This window comes from Erpetoichthys calabaricus, chromosome 12 (genome assembly GCF_900747795.2).
Source record: "Erpetoichthys calabaricus chromosome 12, fErpCal1.3, whole genome shotgun sequence".
Lineage (NCBI taxonomy): Eukaryota > Metazoa > Chordata > Cladistia > Polypteriformes > Polypteridae > Erpetoichthys > Erpetoichthys calabaricus.
In genome coordinates this window covers 54,080,388-54,102,900 of record NC_041405.2, presented here as the reverse complement: position 1 = coordinate 54,102,900, position 22,513 = coordinate 54,080,388, and the positions used below count along the sequence as shown (strand labels likewise).

Below are 22,513 nucleotides of genomic sequence, written 5' to 3'. Positions count from 1 at the left end.
AGGAGACCCGGGTTCGCTTCCCGGGTCCACCCTGCGTGGAGTTTGCATGTTCTCCCCGTGTCTGCGTGGGTTTCCTCCGGGCGTTCCGGTTTCCTCCCACGGTCCAAAGACATGCAGGTTAGGTGGATTGGTGATTCTAAATTGGCCCTAGTGTGTGCTTGGTGTGTGGGTGTGTTTGTGTGTGTCCTGCGGTGGGTTGGCACCCTGCCCGGGATTGGTTCCCTGCCTTGTGCCCTGTGTTGGCTGGGATTGGCTCCAGCAGACCCCCGTGACCCTGTGTTCGGATTCAGCGGGTTGGAAAATGGATGGATGGATGGATAAAGAGCACTTACAATAACATAGAAATCAATATAAACAACATTAACATCATTATCATATGAGAATATGAAGTAATATATAAGAAGCACATTGTATATAAATATAAATTATTAAACAGTAAAATCTTCTTGTATAATACGCTACCGTGGCTATTCGTTTTTCTGTCCAGGATTTTAAATCACCTGTAGCTCGCAAACCGTTTCACCTATTGACTTGAAATTTGGTACACATATACTATGTCACGTCTACTATCCGCTTCTGGGGTGATGATTTTATTAGTCTTTTTATCTTTATTTTATTTTATTGTAGAATGAACTCACAGCTGCACGCACCAGGACGGCCGTGGGCGGATGCGTACGGGTGCAGTTTTCATTCCCTACCACCTTCGCTAATCATTGTTGAGGCAGAGTGAAGACTTAAGTGCCAGCTTAACTGAAAAATTAAGAAAACATACTAATTTATCGCAATACAAAAGTAACTTAATCAGTTTTAACGTGAAAAGATGCCGACGAAAGATGAGAAGCAGCGGGACGCTAGGGTGAAGAGCTGCTCAGTAAGCATCAAGCGCATTAACCTCTGAGCAAACGAATGGTAAATGTACAGAGAAAGAGGATAAATAACATGAATGCTTATGTCAAGTGTATTCACTCCTCGTTATCGTGCAGTGCGCTGTTACTGGTATTTTGATAAAAGAATTTGAACAACATATAAGAAGTGTATAAATTATTAAACAGTAAAACGTTAACATTTAAGAAGTAAAGATACATTGAGTACTACTGCAGTGCTTTCGGGTATAGTACATTTTTTGTTTGCCCATTACATGCATAAATGTATACATTTTTTGGTGTACCTACCCAAGAATACGCGACATGACCCGGCAGTAAAAAGTTTCTCGCTCCAGCAATTTTAACTCTGTTACAAAGTCATCTAGTACACGACACGTGTTTCGCCGTAATTGTGAGCTCATCTGGCGTACACACTCACTGCACTCCCTTACGGGAATCGAACCTCGGACGTCAGCGCTAGAGGCAAAGCACCTAACATTGTGCCACGGCGTGTGGTTCATTCATTTGACAGCATGTAGATCGGGGTAATTACATTGCAGACATTCGTAGTATGAATCCCAATCTGATTGTATGGGTGGTTACCTACGGGAGCGTTTCTATAAACTTAATTTATATCCCTGCGCATCGCAGCGGCAAAGTACTGCTTTTATATTTTTTTGTTCGTTTATTACGATTATAGTTATTTATTCATTCCCTTCTTTAGCTGACTGCCTGCTCTCATTAAACTTGTATCTCGCAAATATGGTATTGCAAACGGCGGGAGTGTTTCTATAAACTTAATTTAAACTTACGGTTGTCACTGTGCTTGGTTTCCGCAGTAGCTGTACTTAACTGCGTTCACAGTCAGTTCACGTGATTACGTGGGAGGAATGATGACGCGTTACGCAAATCCGCCTCCCACGTCCATGGAGCCGCTCTCCATTTCAGTAGATGGACAAAAAAGAGGTTCCAGTTATGACCGTTACGCGTAGAATTTCGAAATGAAACCTGCCTAACTTTTGTAAGTAAGCTGTAAGGAATGAGCCTGCCAAATTTCAGCCTTCCACCTACACGGGAAGTTGGAGAATTAGTGATGAGTGTGTGAGTCAGTCAGTCAGTGAGGGCTTTGCCTTTTATTAGTATAGATTCTTCTAGTGCAATTTGTCAAATATTAATGTAAATACCAGTTATTGAATGAAAAATTTAAATAGTAAAGGTTATTTTCATACTGTAAATGCAAAAAGAAACAATATTTTGGATATGGAATGTTGTTCATAGTGGGAAAAATAAAGTTTTATTTAAAATCCTATTGTTAAATCATACCCACTTTAAGCTAGAGAAATGAAAGTTAACATACAAACTATTTAAAAAACGTGGATCCAAATGAAATATATTTGGTTAGTCATGTGGACAAAGCATAAAAAATAATATCTGAATATTTTTTTAAAACTCATAAAACATTTTTGTCACCTGACAAACAAACATTAAAAAAAAAAAGCCTTCAACCCTTTTGTTCCTATGATGGAAAAGCTACTTTTAAAGGACTACTCCACCGAAAGTGTTTTTTTTATATGACACTTACCTAATGTGATTTGTAGTGTTAGCCAAGCAAAATTTGTAATCTTATGTTTTTGCAGAGAAGTACATAACAAAGATTCAAATTTACCGTTACCCAACTGTGACCAGCACTTGACAACTGCAAACAATGTGAAAAATGTCCATGGGGGGTAAAAAAAAAGAAAGTTCTCTTGTAACTCATATTGCGTGATACTTATGTTTGTTACTCATTTGTATATACAGTAATCCCTCCTCCATCGCGGGGGTTGCGTTCCAGAGCCACCCGCGAAATAGGAAAATCCGCGAAGTAGAAACCATATGTTTATATGGTTATTTTTATATTGTCATGCTTGGGTCACAGATTTGCGCAGAAACACAGGAGGTTGTAGAGAGACAGGAACGTTATTCAAACACTGCAAACAAACATTTGTCTCTTTTTCAAAAGTTTAAACTGTGCTCCTTGACAAGACAGAGATGACAGTTCTGTCTCACAATTAAAAGAATGCAAACATATCTTCCTTTTCAAAGGAGTGCAAAGCAAGCAGTCAAAAAAAAAATCAATAGTGCTGTTTGCTTTGAAGTATGCGAAGCACCGCCGGTACAAAGCTGTTGAAGGCGGCAGCTCACACCCCCTCTGTCAGGAGCAGGAAGAGAGAGAGAGAGAGCCACAGAAAATCAATACGTGCCCTTTGAGCTTTTAAGTATGCGAAGCTCCGTGCAGCCTGTCCTTCAGGAAGCAGCTGCACACAGCCCCCCTGCTCACACCCCCCTACGTCAGCGCAAGAGAGAGAGAGAGAGAGAGGAAGAGAGAAAGTAAGCTGGATAGCTTCTCAGCCATCTGCCAATGAAATCAACTGGGCAAACCAACTGAGGAAGCATGTACCAGAAATTAAAAGACCTATTGTCCGCAGAAACCCGCGAAGCAGCGAAAAATCCGCGATATATATTTAAATATGCTTACATATAAAATCCGCGATGGAGTGAAGCCGCGAAAGGCGAAGCGCGATATAGCGAGGGATCACTGTACTCAAAATGTGCAAAAAGCACGGTGTTTTGTTTTTGTTTTGTTTTTTTTAAACTAAAATACTATTAATACTAAATACGAAAAATGCATTCTCATAATACTATGTGTTTAAATTCAAATTAAACACAAAGTATTATGGAAATGTACCTTTCCTGTTTATATTGTATGATTTTTAATAAGTAATAATAATAATTAATATTTTACAAAAATACATGAATAAGACTGGATAATAGATTTATCATGTGACACAAGTGACGTAAAAAAAATTATTTTTTTTCTCTTTTCACATCATTTACCATTATCCAGCACTTGTCACTGTTGAGTCCTGTTCAATTAGAACCTTTGAAAAAAAATTTTCTATGCCACCACTACAAAAAGTGGTGGAGTAATCCTCAAATTAACCTAACATTAACATATATTATTTTAAATTATGCTTTTAAAACCTGCTGACATTTAATGAATATATGAACAGCGCTAATTTTAATAACAACAACAAGTCTACAGAAGTGTCCAGTTTGTGAATTCTGACCACAGACTTGTTGTTGCTACTCTTAGGATCCAGCTTAGGTCCAGTAGGTTACCACCTGCTAGGAAAATGAGCCAGGACTTGGCCAGTCTCCCACGACCAGGCTGTTTCTAATGAGTTTGCACGCAGTTTGTGTGAGGAACTTTCAGATTTGGGTACGACTGCCAATCCTAATGTGATGTGGGAGACCTTCCATGACAAGACCCTGAAGGTTGCTGAGGGTTGTGTTGGTGTTACCGGTGTTCCTAGAAGGAGGTGTTTCATCTTGCAGGGCACCCTGGATATCATCGAGAGGAGTCACAGCGCACGGCTCAATGGCAACTCTGGTCTGTACCGGGAACTGAGAGGAACGGCTGTAAGGGCTCTGCAGGCAGATAAAGAGGCATTTGTTAGAGGAATCTGTGACCAAGTGACACACCATCTGTGGTCTAGCGATCCACGTCCTGCTTACAGAGGAATTGAAGCATTACGCACATTTGAATCTGTTCCTCGGAGAGTCGCAGTCAGGGTGGCTGATGGAACGGTCCTCATGGATGACACTGCAGTTGTGACCCGCTGGGCTGGTTACTTTGAGCAGTTGTTCAAAGCTGATCCTCCGGCTAGGACGTTGGATATCTCTGGGTCCACGGTTCTTGAGGTTGATCCACCAATTGGCTGTGAACCACCCAATCTCACTGAGATTGCACAGGTGGTGAACTGGGGGAGGAGTGTGGGGGATCAAGGCTGCATCTTTGCTTCCATTTGGGAGACTGGCATCATCCCAACTGACTGGAAAATGGGACTTGTCGTCCCTATCTGGAAAGGGAAGGGTGATCACCTGGATTGCAGCAACTACAGGGAGATAACACTGCTTTCGGTACCGGGTAAGGTCCTTGCCATGTTCGTCCTCAATAGGATCCGTGATCACTTGCTCACCTACCAGCGACCGGAGCAGTCTGGTTTTACGCCTAAAAAGTCTACCATCGACCGCATCCTGGCACTGAGGGTTCTCATGGAGCGCAAACGTGAATATCGGCAGAGTTTCTTTGCAGCCTTTGTCGATTTTCGCAAAGTGTTCGACTCAGTTGATCAAGCTGCCCTGTGGGACATCCTGAGGGTTCATGGGATCCCCTTGAGTTTGCTGGATATCATGGCCGGCCTGTACACCGGTACTGTGAGTGCTGTGCAGAGTGTAGGCAGGACCTCTGCGTTTTTCCCAGTTGATTCTGGGGTTCGTCACGGGTGTGTTCTTGCTTCTACTCTGTTCAGTGCTTGTATGGACTGGGTGTTGGGCAAGGTCGTGGGGTCCAGCGGCTGTGGGGCATCTGTTGGTGAAGAAAGATTGACAGATCCTGACTTTGCTGATGATGCTGTGAAGTCAATGGAAGCTCTGATCGGGGTGCTCGAGGGACTGAGTGAGGAGTCTGAGTGTCTGGGCTTGCGAGTGTCCTGGATAAAAACCAAGATCCAGGCCTTTAATGACCTCTTGGGCACAGCCATTAGCAGTGTGTCTGTCTGCGGAGAGAGTGTTGACCTTGTTGAGAGGTTTACTTACCTTGGCAGTGACATTAATGTCTCCGGTGACTCTTCCTATGAAGTCAGTAGACGGAATGGGAGAGCATGGGGGGGGGTCATGAGGTTGCTGGAAAGAGGTGTGTGCCGCTCCCGATATCTATATAAAAGGACGAAGGTCCAAGTCTTTACAGTCCTGTTGCTTCCTTTCTTGCTATATGGTTACGAGACATGAAAACTACCCAGTGGCCTGAGACAAAGACTGGACTCCTTTGGTACTGTGTCTCTCCGGAGAATCCTTGGGTACCGTTGGTTTGACTTTGTGTCAAATGAGCGGCTGCTCATGGAGTCCTGAATGAGGCACATTACCTGCATTGTGAGAGAGCATCAGTTACGGCACTATGGCCATGTGGCGCTTTTCCCCGAGGGTGATCCAGCTCGTAAGATCCTCATTGTTGGGGACCCAAGTGGCTGGACCAGACCAAGGGGTCGCCCACGTAACACCTGGCTGCGGCAAATAGAGGGTCATTTCTGGAGGGTGGGACTGGACCGCGCGTCTGCCTGGGGAGTTGCCAAACGGGATCCCGAGTTGTTTCGTTGTGTAGTGGGTGCGGCAATGCACTGTACCAGTGCATGCTCACCAACTTGACTTGACTTGCTAATTTTAAATAAAGGAAGAGTTTGGCTAAATGGATTGCTATTACCAACATACAACTATTAAAATTGCTATAAATTAGCATAGTTGAAATGGGTTAAATGTTTTCTTATTATTTCATTTTTTCCCCATGTTGTTTTGGTTCCTTTCTGTGCATTTGTGTGTTTTAAATTTTTTTTTTTTTTTAATTTATTTATTTATTTATTTATTTATTTATTTTCATCTTTACTTTGGTTTCATTTAGGTTATAGCTTGGTTGTAGTTACATAGAATTCACCATGGCTAGTATGCACAGTCATTGATAATCAAAGAATGTTAACTAATTGTTAATAAATGTTTTGATGAATGTCAGACAACAAAATGTGTCTTTATTATAGGGTACAAATCGTGTTTTGTCTGAAAGAAGATCGGAACAGAGGAGATTGCTAAGTGCCATTGGTACTCAAGCAGTTATGGACAGTGACTTGCTTAAACTCAACCAGCTAAAGGTAAATCTTACTATGTAATCATTTTTTTTTTTTTTACCTGGGGTCCATTTTATTACACACTTAAATATCATGGTTATATGTATTACATTTTGCTTGTATTAATACGTTTCTCAGTTGGATCCTTAAAAATTAAACATGTTTCTTTTTATAACTGATTGCATGAAACTGTACTTTTGAAACCCTTGACGTTTCTACCTTGTAAACTGGTGCAATTTTTGCAGTGTAGTGATAATGGTAAAATAACTACAATCCTTCGCTTGCCTTGACTCATCAGACTCCTTTTAACTCAGCCTAACATATGGATGTAAATATCATTTTATATCTTTCAGCTTTTTATGAAATTAATATAAAATGTAAGTTTGTAATGTTTAATGTTTCAATTTTTCAGTTCCGTAAAAAGAAGTTACGCTTTGGTCGAAGCCGAATTCATGAGTGGGGTTTGTTTGCTATGGAACCAATTGCTGCAGATGAGATGGTCATTGAATATGTTGGGCAGAATATACGACAGGTAAATACATTTTTTTTTTTAATTATTATACTCCATTCAGATTTACTATAGTGATCTTTAGTGCATATTATTATTAAAAATAATATATGTTACTTCTTTACATCATTAAAGGAAGATGTTAATAATTTATGTGTACTGCATATTTAATATTTCCAACAGTGTATTTTAATGTTTACTTTTAAATTCTCTCTATCAGATACCACTACTTAATTGGCAACATAAGTTTTTACTGGTATTAGTGACTATGGGGTTTTGGGCATGAGGGGTTGTTTGTATCTGTTGAGTGTGCCTGGAGGTAGACTGACATATCATCAGTGCTGTTTTCTACCTTGTGCTCTTTTGTGTCGAAATAACCTTCACTTCCCTGTCACTTTTAACTAGACAAGCGAATTTCAGTATAGATATTTTGATTGATCAAGCATCTGCCTGTGTGGTGTTTCATGTTATCCCTGTGTCTGCATTATTTTTTTTTCTCGTAATCTTCCCATCTCCCATTCACATGTGTTAAGTGGTGAGTCTGAATTGTCAAAGTGGATTGAGTGGGAGTATGCTCTGTGATGGGCCAGCCTCCAGGCCAAGATAGATTCTTGAAAGATTCTGCTAGAATGGGCTCTGGAGCAACCCTAAATATGACTTAAGCAGGTTTTGAAATGGATAGATAAGTGGATAGGTTACATGCAATTAGGTATTAGTTTAATACTTACTCTGTAATCCATTGCTAAGGTAAGGTCAACAAGCTAGGACACACCTATCTTAATTTGCTAATAAAGTAATTACTCTTAGAGTTACAGAGTTATAACGGAAGAAGCTTAAAAATATGCCTTTCAAGCACATGCTACTAGATTATACTGCATGACAGAATCTGTTGTGGTATGTGTGATCATGTTCATAATGGTGGAATATTCCAAACATTCCCAGCAGTCTGGTGTTTTACCCAATTCTGAAGTCTTCCTCTTACCACTAGTAGGTGTGATTACATTTATTCTGAGCCCAGTTGAAATAAGCAATACAGAAAATGTTTTAAATTTTTTGGCAAATAATTTAAGGTTTTATCTTGTGATGTTATAAACAAGTTAATGCTTTCAGCTAACACTGTATATGTACTCATTTACTCATAGATATTTTTTTTTTTTCAGATGGTGGCTGATATGAGGGAGAAACGTTATGCTCAGGAGGGCATAGGGAGCAGTTACTTGTTTAGAGTGGACCATGACACAATCATTGATGCTACAAAGTGTGGAAATCTTGCTCGTTTTATAAATCATTGTTGCACGGTGAGATTATTGCATACTTGGACTTTTATTTAAATGTGTACTTTTTTTAGTTGATATTGACCAGGCTAATTGCTATTTAAAATATTTTTTCTTACAGCCAAACTGCTATGCCAAAGTAATCACACTGGAATCTCAGAAGAAGATTGTGATCTACTCTAAGCAGCCTATTGGTGTGAATGAGGAAATTACATATGACTACAAATTTCCCATTGAAGAAAATAAAATCCCTTGCCTTTGTGGCACTGAAAACTGCCGTGGAACTCTAAACTAAAGTAAAACTAAGCTGCTTTCTCATGCCAACAGTACTAAACTGGATTTTCTCTTCCTACCAGGCACTGCCCCAAGGGGAAACAAATTGCACTAAATTTTTATGCTCTTTTGTCCCAAATTAAAAGATTTATTTAGCCTTAAAATAATCAACTCCTTCTTGTAATTTTCAGTTTGATTTTCCAGTCTGCAGGTTTTTAAACAAATATGATATACCCTATTATTTAAGACAATATTTTCTAATTATGCTGTAATCAGTAATGTATGTTTTCCATATAGCAGTGGTTTTAGTTCAATATTCCATTTTCATAAAGTATCTCTCACATTTTGAAGCTTTTCAAGTTTGTATTCCGCAGGTAGAATTGGTCCTGAGGAACACTAATGAAAAGGTTAAGAACGTGTTACTATTATGGTATGCAGGGTTTTCAACATTGTACTTCTTGATGTCTTTTTTTTCCCCTGAGTTGAATACATGTAGTTGAATGTGCATTGTTGCTGTAGGTCAGTCCTTTCAAGTTCAGTTGTTTCTTGAAATGGTAAGCTACTTGCAATGCACTACCAATTTTATGGTGAAGATGGCTTGTTAGGGATTCACCACATCATCATGGTAAAAATGACAATATATTTTATTTTTCATTAAGAATATATTTAAAGTATTAAATAGTAATACCCATTCAAAGGTTAATTATAAATGCAGATATGAACAAAACTATTTTCAAATACGATTGGAGTTTTTTTTTTTTTAATTTAATTAACAATTTCCTTTTCAGTAATTTGTTTGTTTGTTATAAGCTACTTTTCATTTATTGCCTGGTGCTGTAAACTTTCTGCTGGAGGCAAATATGTTTATGTTGTTTTAATAGTTAAAAAAAAAAAAAGGCCATTTGATTAAATATTTCAACAGTCAAGTAGTGCAGTGCAAATCTAAAAGGAGTGCAAGCAAACCTTACGTTGTTTTTTTATTCTAAATTACTTTCACCGAACAAAATAAAAAATAATTGTATTTTTTGGTAAATTTAAATTCTATTGCTTGGTCTCTACTCGTAAGACAAATTATTTATTGCCATAACCATTTAACAGTCTCATTGGATGAGAAATGTTTCTTTTATTCATAATAACATAACTGTAAAATATTTAAGGATGGGGGTTTATTCAGTAATATGGCAGTCTGATTACAGGAACAAAATCCGTATCAAAATTTGTAACCTTAAGTTCATCCCTTCTTTCATATTTTATTGTTAATTACTATAGTTTGTGTTTAATCCCTTTTAGGTAAAATAATACATACAAGTATGTCTAATAATAAACCTCATTAAAATCACAGTCATTTTCTCTTTAGTAGATACCCAATCAAACCCGCAATTACTTTTGATTAACCATTTATTTTTTAATTTTTCTATTTTAGTCCCTTTTCTAAATCTATCTATATTACAAAAGCTACTATAAGCCTGACATTAATATTTGAGCTTTTAAGATATAGTCTCTGACCGTTCAGTTTTATGTAAAAATCTTTGGTAATGATGATGTATAATAGTATCTTTAGAAGTGACCTCATTGTGAACTTCATAACTTAGTAACTTGTTATGTTTGAGCATGGCAAAATTATGTCTTCTAAATGTTTCCAGATATATAAGGCACACATCTATGTCTTGACTATACTGCTTTTAAGATACATGGTGTGTATACCTTGAAGCTCATAGCCAGTTTTTTGTTAGGTTCTAGTAGTGGCAGTAAAACTAAATATGAAGGTCTGTTTACCTGGATTATTATAGCAGACCTGCACAACTTGTTGCAGATGCTCCACTTATAAATCATTAGTTTCTTGCAGTGTATGGTTGGAAGAGATGTCTGAATTTATTACAATTTTGATTCTTTTTGGACATTCCTTGTCTACAGAATATATTTCAGAATATGATGGGGATGTACTTATCTTTATATTGAAAAAGCATTAGCATTTATATATATTTTTTAATCAAGACCTTTAAGAACTTAATTGTATAATTTTCTTATCAAACAATGTTGTTAAAAAAGGTGCCAATAATGCTTTGGGTGGCCAATGTTGTCTATTTTTGTCAGAATAAGAAAACATTCATTATTAAGCTTCCACTGTTTGCCTTCAGCTTTTCTCATGAATAGAAAAGAGTTATTCAGAAAGATTATTTCACTTTTTGGTTCATGCTAATAATTTATTAAGAATTGTGATTTTTATTTCTTTTGTCATTTTAAACCGTGTTGCTTTCATTAATGTAATTAACACTGAATATATTAAAACATTGGTTTAAACAGCTGTACCCACACATTTATGTCCCATTTAGGTTGTGCAGTTCTTATAAACAACTTGTCCCACTTCCAGTCAGCTCTTTTGACTACATTTGTAGACAAAATATAAAACTTTGCCATTTTACAAATGGGACAGATCACTGTTTGAAATAAAAAAAATCCCCCAAATTCAAAGTTTATTATGAAAAGTGAACTAATTGATCTGGCACATTAATTTCTAAATCTCTAGCTTCAACTTTTGCTTTATTCTGGGAATGTACTTCCAGATGCTTTGAGCATGCAGAAATTGACTGATGAGTAACAGAGAGAAAAGTAAAGTTTTATATAAATAGATATATATTTTAAGCTTTTTATGGCTGTGTCAGTGGGATTTTTAAATGTTGAAGTTTTCCTTAATATGTCATTTTTAAATTATTTTTAAAAGTACATTTTAGTTTTTTCATTCCTAACTGATACCTGTATATTGTATCTCTAAATCACCCGCTATAACTAGATCATATGTGGGAGCTATTACTTAATTACATTTCAGAATGAGGCTTCATTACAAAAAGTTGACAGCAATTTCTTTCAATCAACTGATACATATGCACTATGTGGCTGACTAAATTGTTTTTTCCTACTTCACTTCTTGCCCACTATGACCCAGAAGGCAGTTAAAAAAAATCATAATTTCTGTTTTGTTGATGTTTGCCACCATCCATCTACCATTTAACTATACTTGGGAGGTCAGTCTTGTATATTTGTTTGTAGGGTATAATTACTGAAATTATTTCTCACCAACCCAAATGTATATGAATAAGTAGTATATACACAAAACACAATTTTGTAAGTATTCAACCCCATGTAGAATAGCGAATGGTTAAAAAGTTCTATTTTTAACCGGCTTGTATAAATTGTTGGATTGTACATTTTTGCCTTTAGTGTTGCTGTCAGTCAGTGTGACAGAACTTTTTTTTTTTTAATCATATTCTGTTTTGGGTCTGTGGTTAATAAAATGTAAAATACTAAAGAAAGCCAGGCAAAAAAAGCAACTTTTCAGTACAAGTGTACATATTGTAGATTTTGATGTTTCTTGTAGAAACATGTTACCTGTATGTAAATATGTTCTGTTATTTCCTACATAAGAAAAATGTAAATATGTTTCATTTTGTTTCTCTTGTATTAAATAAGTTGAAACCTTTATTAATGTTACATTAAAATATTTTTTAAAAAACACTACAATTTTTCTTTCTATGTGCTCTATTTTCTAAAACGGCCATGGTTGTATAATTGTAATCAAAAGTAAAATGACAGATTATCTTCTTAGAAGTTCTGCTTGCTGTACTTTTATTCCAGCTTAAATGCAGGTTTGCAGGTTTTACTCAATCGCTCTGGTATATGCTTAAATGTTCATGATGGTATATGGCATCCTCTAGACTGAAATCAAGTAGTGTCTTGCACTGGCTAAAATGTTGGAGTTTAACCCCAAGGTTATCTCTTCAGTACTTGGTTAGGACTCTATGTGTAACTTTTAGGAATTCACTTAAACTGACTATGCTCTGACTGTTGAAAATATCAATAAGTAGTTGTAATTTATCCGCAACTTGTAAATCAACTTGGCTAAAATTGAAGTAATATTTAATTCCATCCATATACACTGTTTTGATGCAGACACTGTAAAAATAAAACTAAACAATCAATGCAACAAAGTGACTGTAACACAAGGCTTTGAATGCATTGCTAAAGATTTATCTATTGCAAAGTTTAAATATTAACCTGACACTTTTTCCTGCCTTGTGTTTTACCTGTCTATAGTACCTGGTGACCATGGCACTCTGGGATTTCTAACCTAGTATCTGTCTTGTATTTCTGAATGGATGTGTAGTAATTTCCTCAAGTTAAATAAAGAAAAAATGGAAATCTTAGTTGTTAGTAAAAAATGGAAATAATGAGGGTAGTAGAAATAAACTTGATCCTTTAGAGTTAAAAGTTGGGACAGAAATAAAGACTTTAGGTGTAATTATGGACTCTACCTAAATTTAAAATCACCTATAAACCATATTACTCTTACTGAATTTTCCATTCAAGGAACATTGCAAACATTAGACCTCTTTGAACACTATAAGATGCTAAGAAATGAATTCATACTTTTGTTTTTAGTGGACTTAGATTAGTGTAATACACTCATTACTGTAATGCACTCCTAACTGGTCTACCTAAGAAAGACCTCAATCAGTTGCAGTTAGTCCAGAATAAAGCAGCAAGAATCTTAGTCTGAAAAAGAAACTGAGCATATCGCACCAGTTTTAGCGTTGTTACATTGGTTACTTGTGTCTTTTAGAATTGACTTTAAAATACTACTAATCTACTATATATTAAAACACTAAGGTCTGTGTGTCCTGTCCCTTACAGCTATATGGTTGGGCAATTTGGCTTTGGTGATGTTATCGAAAGAAGTCCTAGTGTAAGTCACTCGTAGAGGAGAAATGGCCAAGGAGGTGCACAGAGAGAATCACCTTCAAAGGCAGAAAGTATAAGAGCGGACAGGAGGAGAGATAGGTGCCTCAAAAATAATGACAGAGGTTCAAAAGCTGGCTTTACCAGATCGTGCTTGAGAGAAGGAGTGCCGGTTAAGTGAGGTTCAGGCACGCACAAATACATTGGAAAGGAGCTGAATGTACACATTGAGCAAGGCATAGCAAATATTTTTAAATGATTCTATTACTTGTCTTTGACAGGTTGTGCGGCTAGTGGTATATAAAGCTTTAAATAATCTTTCTTCTTCCTATATTTTTATAGTCGTGGCCTTAAAGATCTTGTGATAGTGGTCTGCTTTTTATTCCAAGAGCCAAGCATAAGTGGTTGAGGCTGCCTTTTACTGTTATGCACCAAAACTGTGGAGTATGTTACCAATAGAGATATGTCAGGCTAACACTGCAGGTCATTTTAAAGGTCTTTTTTAAAGATCATTTAGATCAGAGAGTCTTCCAGCTTAACTGGATGTTAGGCTTTTTATCACACATTCATTTACAGATTTCAAAAACAATTCTATATCTAGAAGTTTGTTTACCAAACAGCATTTGCATGTATTTGTCACAAATGTGGTGCACAATGTTGTACAGCTATGATGAACTTTACAGACACACATTGCCTGCTGAATTTTTGCTGCCAGTGTGTGCTAAAGATCCTGGATGATGTGAACAGAAGATTGTGGATAGAGTGCCACTCATACATAAACCCAAACATTACAGAATTCAAGAACTCATTACAGATTTAAGATGAGTATGACACCCAGGCATAGTTTCGTCGTTTTCACTGTCTCACTTTGCTCACTTAGGGTCAGTGGCAACTCAACATGTCATACTCTCCTCCAGCTGCATGAGCCTGAAACTTCACCAGCAACACCAATGGACCTTAACAGATGGAGAAGTGCTTCTGAAGTGATGGTGCCACAGAGGCTACAGTCCATCGTCTGATACAACAGACACCCCAGATCTCAGAATTTAAACTTTCCAGCAACTCCTAAGAAGAGCCCGGCAAGTCCATTTTAAGTCTCCACAGCTCTTACTGCTTTGTTAAGTCGGACTGTAGATCTCCTCATCCTGCTCCCGATAACAATGTAACGCTGCACCACCAGTAGATTCTTTCTCTTTTACGTGGCTCTTTTGAGTAGCTCACTATCCTATAAAGTGACTGCTCCCTGTAGACACATTAGATGGAATTCATATACAACTTTTGCAGGCTTGTTGTTTTATAGGCTCCCCGTAGCCTGGCTCTGAAGGTACTCATTTTCCAGCTCATAGTGGTTGTGGACTAATGGCCAGGCTGATGCAGCTTGTCAGCACAATTACAGTATCTTTGATTACAATTTGACACAGGCACAATCCGAGTTATACTGTTGAGCTTACATGTTTTCTAACGTTTTTCTGTGCATGGTGGCGTATTCTAGAGCAGCTCTTGTTTTCCAGCAACCATAGTTTATATGGAAGAATATTTCATAGAAGTGCCGTGAAATGTCATATCATTTTCTAACCCACTCCATCCAGACCAGGATCACAGGTGCAGGGGTGATAGTGCCTATGCCAGCACACAAGGCAGGAACAAACCCTGGACAGGGCAAACACAGACCAACTTAACATCACCAGTTCACCTCATCTGCATGTCATTGGACAGTGGGAGGAAACCCACAAAGACACAAGGAGAACATGCAATCTCCATGGAGGGAGGACCCGGGACACAAACCCTGGTCTCCTTACTGCAAGGCAGCAGTGCTACCACCATGCTGCCCACTGTGAAGTGTGAAAATAAATAATAACATGAAATCAAAGTATAGATATTAAATGTGTTGCAAAATGTTTTTGCTGCTTATTTCTTTATGTACTTATTTAATCATTATTTCATTTACTTATTTCAACAACACACATGAAATACAAAATAAGCCTTCAAGGTTGAGAGGGTTGGTTCAAGTGAGTACTGTCCTTTGACTGGTGTATTGTCAGTAGCATGGATGTAAAACTTCGGCCATTGAGTGCCATATTTACAGCAGACCCTTCAGATGCAAACTCCTTATGATGAATTCTGAGTTTCTTAAATTACAATAGCCTCTTTGTACAGTAATTCTGGGAAACATTATCTTGCACTTGTATCCAAAGCGCACAGCCACAGCATTGAGCATGCATGTAAAGCACTGGGTTATCTAGTCAAACAAGGCACATACATCCACACAAAAAAGACAAAAGAAATCACTATAGAGTTTAGGAAAACTCAAAGGACAGAAAATGAATCAACTCTGATGAGGAATGGATCTGTGGAAAGTGTTCAGCTTTAAATTTTTTCAGGTTAGCATTACAGAAGATCTCTCTTGGTCTACTAACACCTCTATTATAGCATGGAAAGCACAGAAACGACTTTACTATTTGAGGCGGCTGAGGAGAGTAAACTTGCCCCAGTTGCTGCTAGTCAGCTTGTACAGCTATGCTGTGGAAAGCCTATTAACCTCCTGTTTCACAGTGTGAAGAGTGGTCTGTGGTGCTGTAACGATTTTAAATAATTGCACGCTCCGTAAGGTACAAGCTCTATTTGGGTGCGGGTGGGTGAACACGCTTTGCTCTGAGGATGGGCCGTGGTGCCTGGCTGATTACGAAGGTGAGTGCGCTTGTCAGTCAGGTGCCTCACTGATTCTTGGGTGGGTGCGCCACATCCATATCTGTGCCTGATTTGAAGCGGTGGTATATGAGGAGCCTGCACAGGACAGAAAGTGAAAAAATACACATACAAACAAACAAAGTAAGTGTAGTGGCTGGAAGCGCAGACCAGCTGTGTAACTGTCATAGGCTTCCTGCGGCATCGCATTTCAAAAGAGGGTTTGATTCCTTTGCTTTCCAAAGTTTCTGCTGTCACCGATTTTCCACAACCCTGTACCGTACACGCCCTACCGTTTATTTCTTGGTCATGGTCAATTTCTACCACTGCTTCGTTCTTCAGGCAGCACTCATTATGCATCTTTATATGAGGCACTACAGGGCCAGTCCGCAAACTCCCCTGTCACGTGGTCCAAAGACCTGGATGAGGCATTTACAAATGCCAAATATGCTTTAGCTTAGTTGGCCCTGCTTGCACACCCGCTGCCTGATGCTCCAGTCACTCTTACAACTGATGCTTCGGACCATGCAGTAGGGTCCATATTTTAATAGTGGACTGATGATGGCATCCATTGGCATTTTTGAGCAGACATTTACGGCCCAATTTACGCAAGGAAAGCACTTTTGACCGGGAACTACTGAGTTTACACTTGGCCATTCAACCATTCGGCCATGCTAAACATTCAACATTTCTGCTTCTTGCTTGAAGGGCGAACATTAGACATTTCCGCTTCTTGCTTGAAGGCTGGCCATTCACTGCATTTGTCAACCACAAGCAACTTGTCCTCGCATTGTCCAAGGTCGCTGAGCCATGCCTGGCAGCAATGGCACCTGGCTTACATATCAGAGTTCACAACAGACATTCAGCATGTCGAGGGTAATAACAATTTGGTGGCTGACTTTCTCTCTCAGCCCACATTACCAACCATACACATTGGAACTGACTACTCCCAGCTGGCGGCTGACCAAGCTAAGGACCCAGTGGTTCAGGCTCTTCACTTGGCAGAAACTGGCCTGCAGTGCTGCTAAGCTCCTGTGTGACACCAGCACAGGTTACCCACTCCCAATTGTCCCCAGCAACTGGAGACAGCACATTTTTGACACCATATACGGCCTCTCACATCCAGGACAGAGGGCATCCCAACACTTGGTGGTGAGCAAATTTGTTTGGTGGGGCCTCAAGAAAGATGTTCATAGCTGGGCAGCAGGTTATGTTGCATACCAGAAGGCTAAATTACATTGCCATGTTAATGCCACACTGACACCTTTCCCAGTGCCTGCTTGCCATTTCGACCATGTTTATGTGAACCTGGTAGGCCCCCTTCCTCCTTCTCACGGTTTTACACATCTGCTCACTGTTGTTGACAGGACTACCAGGTGGCCTGAAGCTGTTCCTTTGATGTCCACAACTGCAGCAGATGTAGCCAGAGCTTTTATCGGCACTTGGGTTGCACGGTTTGGCACACCCTCCCATATCACATCCGACTGAAGTGTACAGTTCATGTCACAGCTCTGGGCTGCCATGGCACAGGAATGATCCTGCACCATACCACTGCCTACCACCCCCAAGCTAACGGCCTTTGTGAGCAATTTCACTGGTCGCTAAAGTCAGTCCTCAAGGCCTCTCTTACCAACAACAGCTGGGTCGACCGTCTGCCATGGGTGCTGTTGGGGTTACGTACAGCTCTGAAAAAGGATCTGCAGGTCTCGTCTACTGAACTGGTGTTTGGTCAGCCTCTCTGTGTGCCCGGGTATATCTGTATACCCTGGACTTCAGGTAAGCCAAGGAGACATTTGGGCAGGGGCACTGTGGCTTGAAAGTTTTCATAAAAAGAATGCCCGCTGGAGTTTTTAACCTCATTTTTAATGGATTATTTCTTTGATGAATTTTAACATCCACATTGACACTGTTCATTTTTGCTGGATTATTAATTTATGGATGGTTGCACTGCACTTTAATGTGGACTCTGTTTTGTACCTTGTTTTAATAAAAGTACTTGACACCTTTGTACACCTACCCCTTGCTTTGTGTGTGAGTGTTCTTATCTGCCTGGCTCATCTGGTTATGCTGTCGACGGAGTCAGGTTCAAGAGGCTCCCAAAACAGAAATGGGAGTGTGGACCTGACCCGCACCATTGCACACAGCTTGGTATGATAGTTGTAGCGGGTGCAGTGGGTTGTGAAGACAGCACAGAAGTTAATAGGAGCACAGCTTCCAGCAATTGAAGACATTTGCAGATCAAGTTGCTTGAAGTGGGAATTTATCATTAATAAAGACCTATTGGTTAGAACTATTCATGCCTCAGGTTCAGAAATAGTTTTTATCTAAGGGCCTTTCTTCAACTGAATTCCCAATCTAAGTAAGGTCATAATTTAAATAATACAATACTGAATTTCCATTTTTCAAACTAACAAAGTTTAAATATTGTAAGAGCAATAACAGTATACTGTATATGGGATAGGTGAGCAATATTTGAACAGAAATTATACAGTGTGAAAGTATCTGTTGGAGTTTGTTATATTCTGTTATTGTATGTTCTATTTTCCTTAATTTTCTTTTCAGAGTTTATTATATACAATATTTGGCATTGACTTGAGTAGTTACTAAATAAAACACGATGACAAACTGATTTGACTTGATTTGCTTTTATATATATACTAGTCATTTAGCCCGTTACAATAACGGGCGCTAGAACAGTAGTGCATAAACATTAGTAGGAACAGTCTATATTAAATGGCAAGGGACTTTGACCTCATTCTTTTTGTTGGTCGTATTTTTCTTTCTTTCAGCGTTTCTTTTGTTGATGTTTACTTGCTGAGCTGACCGTTCTTCGTGGGCTGCCGCCGTGTATTGTGTGTCTTTAATTTTCTGTGATAGTAATACTGTCTTGTACGTCCGCTGGCCTGTACGTCTGTAATATACCTTTAATTTTCTCTGGCGGTAATACAGGCGTGCGCGTCGGTAATATGCCTTTAATCTCCTCTGACAGTAATATTGGCTTGTATGTGGCTGTAATATGAGTCACTGTATTGTGTACCTTTAATTTTCTCTCGCAGTAATACTGATTTGTATTTCCGTAAAACGCCTGTAACTTTCTCTGACAGTAATATCGCGCATTGCACCATGCCCCGCGCATGCGCACTTCACCAGAAGACACACACACACGGATACCTGGACGCACACAGGGATTTTATTAAAGAGGATACACTACAGGTCAAAACTTTTAGAACACCTCACTTTTCCCAAATTTTATGGAAATGCACGCAGCTTAACGTTTTAAGGTTTCATGAAATACATAGAACAAAGTCAATGAATCCTTAAGTGTACAAAATTGTATTCAAATTTTTGATTCATCAAAGTAGCCAGCCACCTTTTGCTGATATAACAGCCAAACTGTGGTAACCCTTGTAATTCAGAGTGCCAGTCACTATGTGGGAGTCATCAACTCTGCCTCCAGCAAAAGAACTCTAGACCATCACAATTCCTCCTCCATGCTGGACTGTTGGTGTCACACATTGAGGAACTATCCTTTCACCAACTTGACAGCATATAAATACCCTGTGTAATGAACTGAAGATTTCAAATTTTGATTCATCGGTCCATAAGACTTTCTTCCAGTCTGCAGTAGTCCACAGCCCGTATTTTAAGGCCCTATTTTGTCCTTTAAAGAATGGCTTTCTTACTGCCACTCACCCTGTTAAACCTGCAGCACGAAGTCTCCTCTTTACAGTAGACACTGAGACTTGGTTTCACGACGTGAACTGTTAAGCTGTGCTTGAAGTTGTTGTGCTGTGAGGTGCCTATCACTCAAGCTGGTGATCCTCAGAAACTTGTCTTCTGATTGAGTTGTGACTTTGGGTCTGCCAGATCTCTTCCTATCAGAGTTCCTTCCAGTTTCCAATTGTCTTTGGATTGTGTAGGACACCATAGTACCCACTGATACTTTGATTTTTTTTTTTTTGCAATTTCTCTAAATGAAAGGCCTATACTTCTAAGGGGAATACATTTCTGTGTAATTGCATGTGTTAATTGCTGTTTTCTTATCACTTGAATATTGTCCAAGTAGTATATCAAGTGGTGTAGTAACACAGTCTGTTCCAACTCTACTTTAAGACAGACAGAAGGGTTTTTAAGTAATCATCAGAAGTTGGGACACCTGTGCAAATTGCTTGATTTAACTTGCATGGCTTAATTTCTGAAGACCATCTGTAGGTTGTACCCAAATAGTTGTTCCCTAAAGAAGGCAGATTTGTAACATTCTAAATATTACTTTTTTCAGTTTTGCTTACTTAAACTTTAAATTTAAACCTTTGGCAGTTTACTGCTTACCTTTTCGCCATTTTAGGTCATTCATTGCATTTCAGCTGATTAAATCTGAAGAAAAACAGAGGTGTTCTAAAACATTTGACTGGTAGTATATATACTGTATGTATATATACTGTATATACTAGCTGTGTAAGCCAGTGCTGTAAAAAGCCTGGGGTCCTAGAAAGTATTGAAATCATGTAGAGATGTCAGGTAATTGAAAGGAACTACCCTGGGCATCTCTCTCCTTGGAAGATTCATTTTGCAGACATGCTTACCTCGCTTGTGCATTAGCGGCGGGAGGAAAAGTAAAAGGGATACAGTTTTGCTGATGTTAATGGCTAAGCGACTTTGTCTTTCTTCTGAGGTTTCATTTTGCTGACATGCTGGCCTCGCTTGTGTTATTAGCGGCTAAGCGAGTTTTCTGTTTCTTCAGAGGCGGAGCCCTTACCCCGACACACATATTTCCACGCGTAGACATTTATATATAAGATATACATATAGTTCCCTCTATAATGTTTGGGACAAAGACATATTTTTCCTTAATCTGCTCCACAGTTTAAAATTACAAAAATTGGAACAATTCAGACTTGATTAAAGTGCACATAGCAGACTTTCATTTCAAGGTATCGGTATACATTTCTGTCACACCATGTAGAAATGGCAACACTTTTTCTACACAGTCTCCCCATTTCAAGGCACCATAATGTGTTTGACAATTGCTGTCACAGATGTTTGTGATTCCTCAGGTGTGTTTCATTGCTTATTAAGATACCTCGGCTTGCTTCTACCCTTTGGAGTCTGTATCTCCCATTGTTCAAAATGAGGACAAGAGCTCTGCCAATGAAAGTCAAAGAAGCCATAATGAGCTGTAAAACAAGAATAAAACTATTCAAGACATCAATAAAACCTTAGGATTACCTATATCAACTGTCTGGATTGTGATTAAGAAGAAAGAACGCACTGGTGAGCTCAATAATCGGAAAGGGACAGGTAGGTCAAGGATCGCACAATCCTCATTGTGCTAAAGAAAAAACCCCAACACCTGTCTGACAGATCAGAAACAGTCTTCAGGAGGCTGATGTGTATGTGTCTGAGACGACTATCCGTAGAAAACGTCATGAACATAAATATGTAGGTCACACTGCAAGATGCAAACCACTAGTTAGTCACAAAAACGGGATGGCCAGATTACAGCCTGTGAAAAAGTACGTGAAAGAGTCTGCAGAATTCTGGGAAAAGGTCTTGTGGACAGATGAGACAAAGATAAAGCTGGTAAGCAACAAAATGACAAAAATATGGAGATAAAAAGAAACTGCCCAAGATCCAAAGCAAACCACCTCATCTGTTAAACATGGTGGTTGGGGGTGTTATGGTTTGGGCATGTATGGCTGCCAGAGCTACTGCCACACTTCTCTTCAGTGATGATGTTACAGATGATGGCAGTGTCTCAATGAATTCTGAGGTGTATAGAAACATCTTATCTGCTCAAGAAACAGTTATGACCCTGAGCAATCTATCTATCTATCCATCCATCCAGTTTCCAACCCGCTGAATCCGAACGCAGGGTCACGGGGGTCTGCTGGAGCCAATCCCAGCCAACACAGGGCACAAGGCAGGGAACCAACCCACCGCAGGACACACACAAACACACCCACACACCAAGCACACACTAGGGCCAATTTAGAATCGCCAATCCACCTAACCTGCATGTCTTTGGACTGTGGGAGGAAACCGGAGCGCCCGGAGGAAACCCACGCAGACACGGGGAGAAAATGCAAACTCCACGCAGGGTGGACCCGGGAAGCGAACCCGGGTTTCCTAACTGCGAGGCAGCAGCGCTACCACTGCGCCACCCCTATCTATCTATCTATCTATCTATCTATCTATCTATCTATCTAAAATATCCTAAACACTCCAACACTTCTATGCACTTGCAAATTGTTAGAAGAAAGCAGTACAGCAAAGGTCTACATGCTTATTAAAATAAGATTTATAAGATCGTGTCAAATAATTTCTGAACGATCTGACAAAGATTTGTGATTCTTACTGAAGGTTTCTGCCTGATGATATTTCACGCAATAACCCTTCCAATACCGTCAAGTAAGTAGTATTTGTATGGTGTAAACAGATTTAAAAACGACGGATGTAAAG

At 39.1% G+C, this 22,513-nt stretch overlaps 1 protein-coding gene across 3 annotated transcripts in view; it reads left to right on the top strand.

Annotated features, from left to right (window-relative positions):
- The window catches only part of setd1a (SET domain containing 1A, histone lysine methyltransferase), a 91,951-nt gene extending 79,797 nt beyond the window's left edge, over window positions 1-12,154 (top strand). For all 3 annotated transcript variants that reach the window (XM_028815556.2, XM_028815554.2, XM_051934492.1), the window contains exons 17-20: window positions 6,494-6,604; window positions 6,993-7,112; window positions 8,249-8,386; window positions 8,484-12,154. In XM_028815556.2, coding sequence (XP_028671389.2) covers window positions 6,494-6,604; window positions 6,993-7,112; window positions 8,249-8,386; window positions 8,484-8,657 — 543 coding nt within the window. In that variant the 3' untranslated portion in view covers window positions 8,658-12,154. The remainder of the gene's footprint in view (window positions 1-6,493; window positions 6,605-6,992; window positions 7,113-8,248; window positions 8,387-8,483) is intronic.
- Window positions 12,155-22,513: the final 10,359 nt, after the last annotated feature.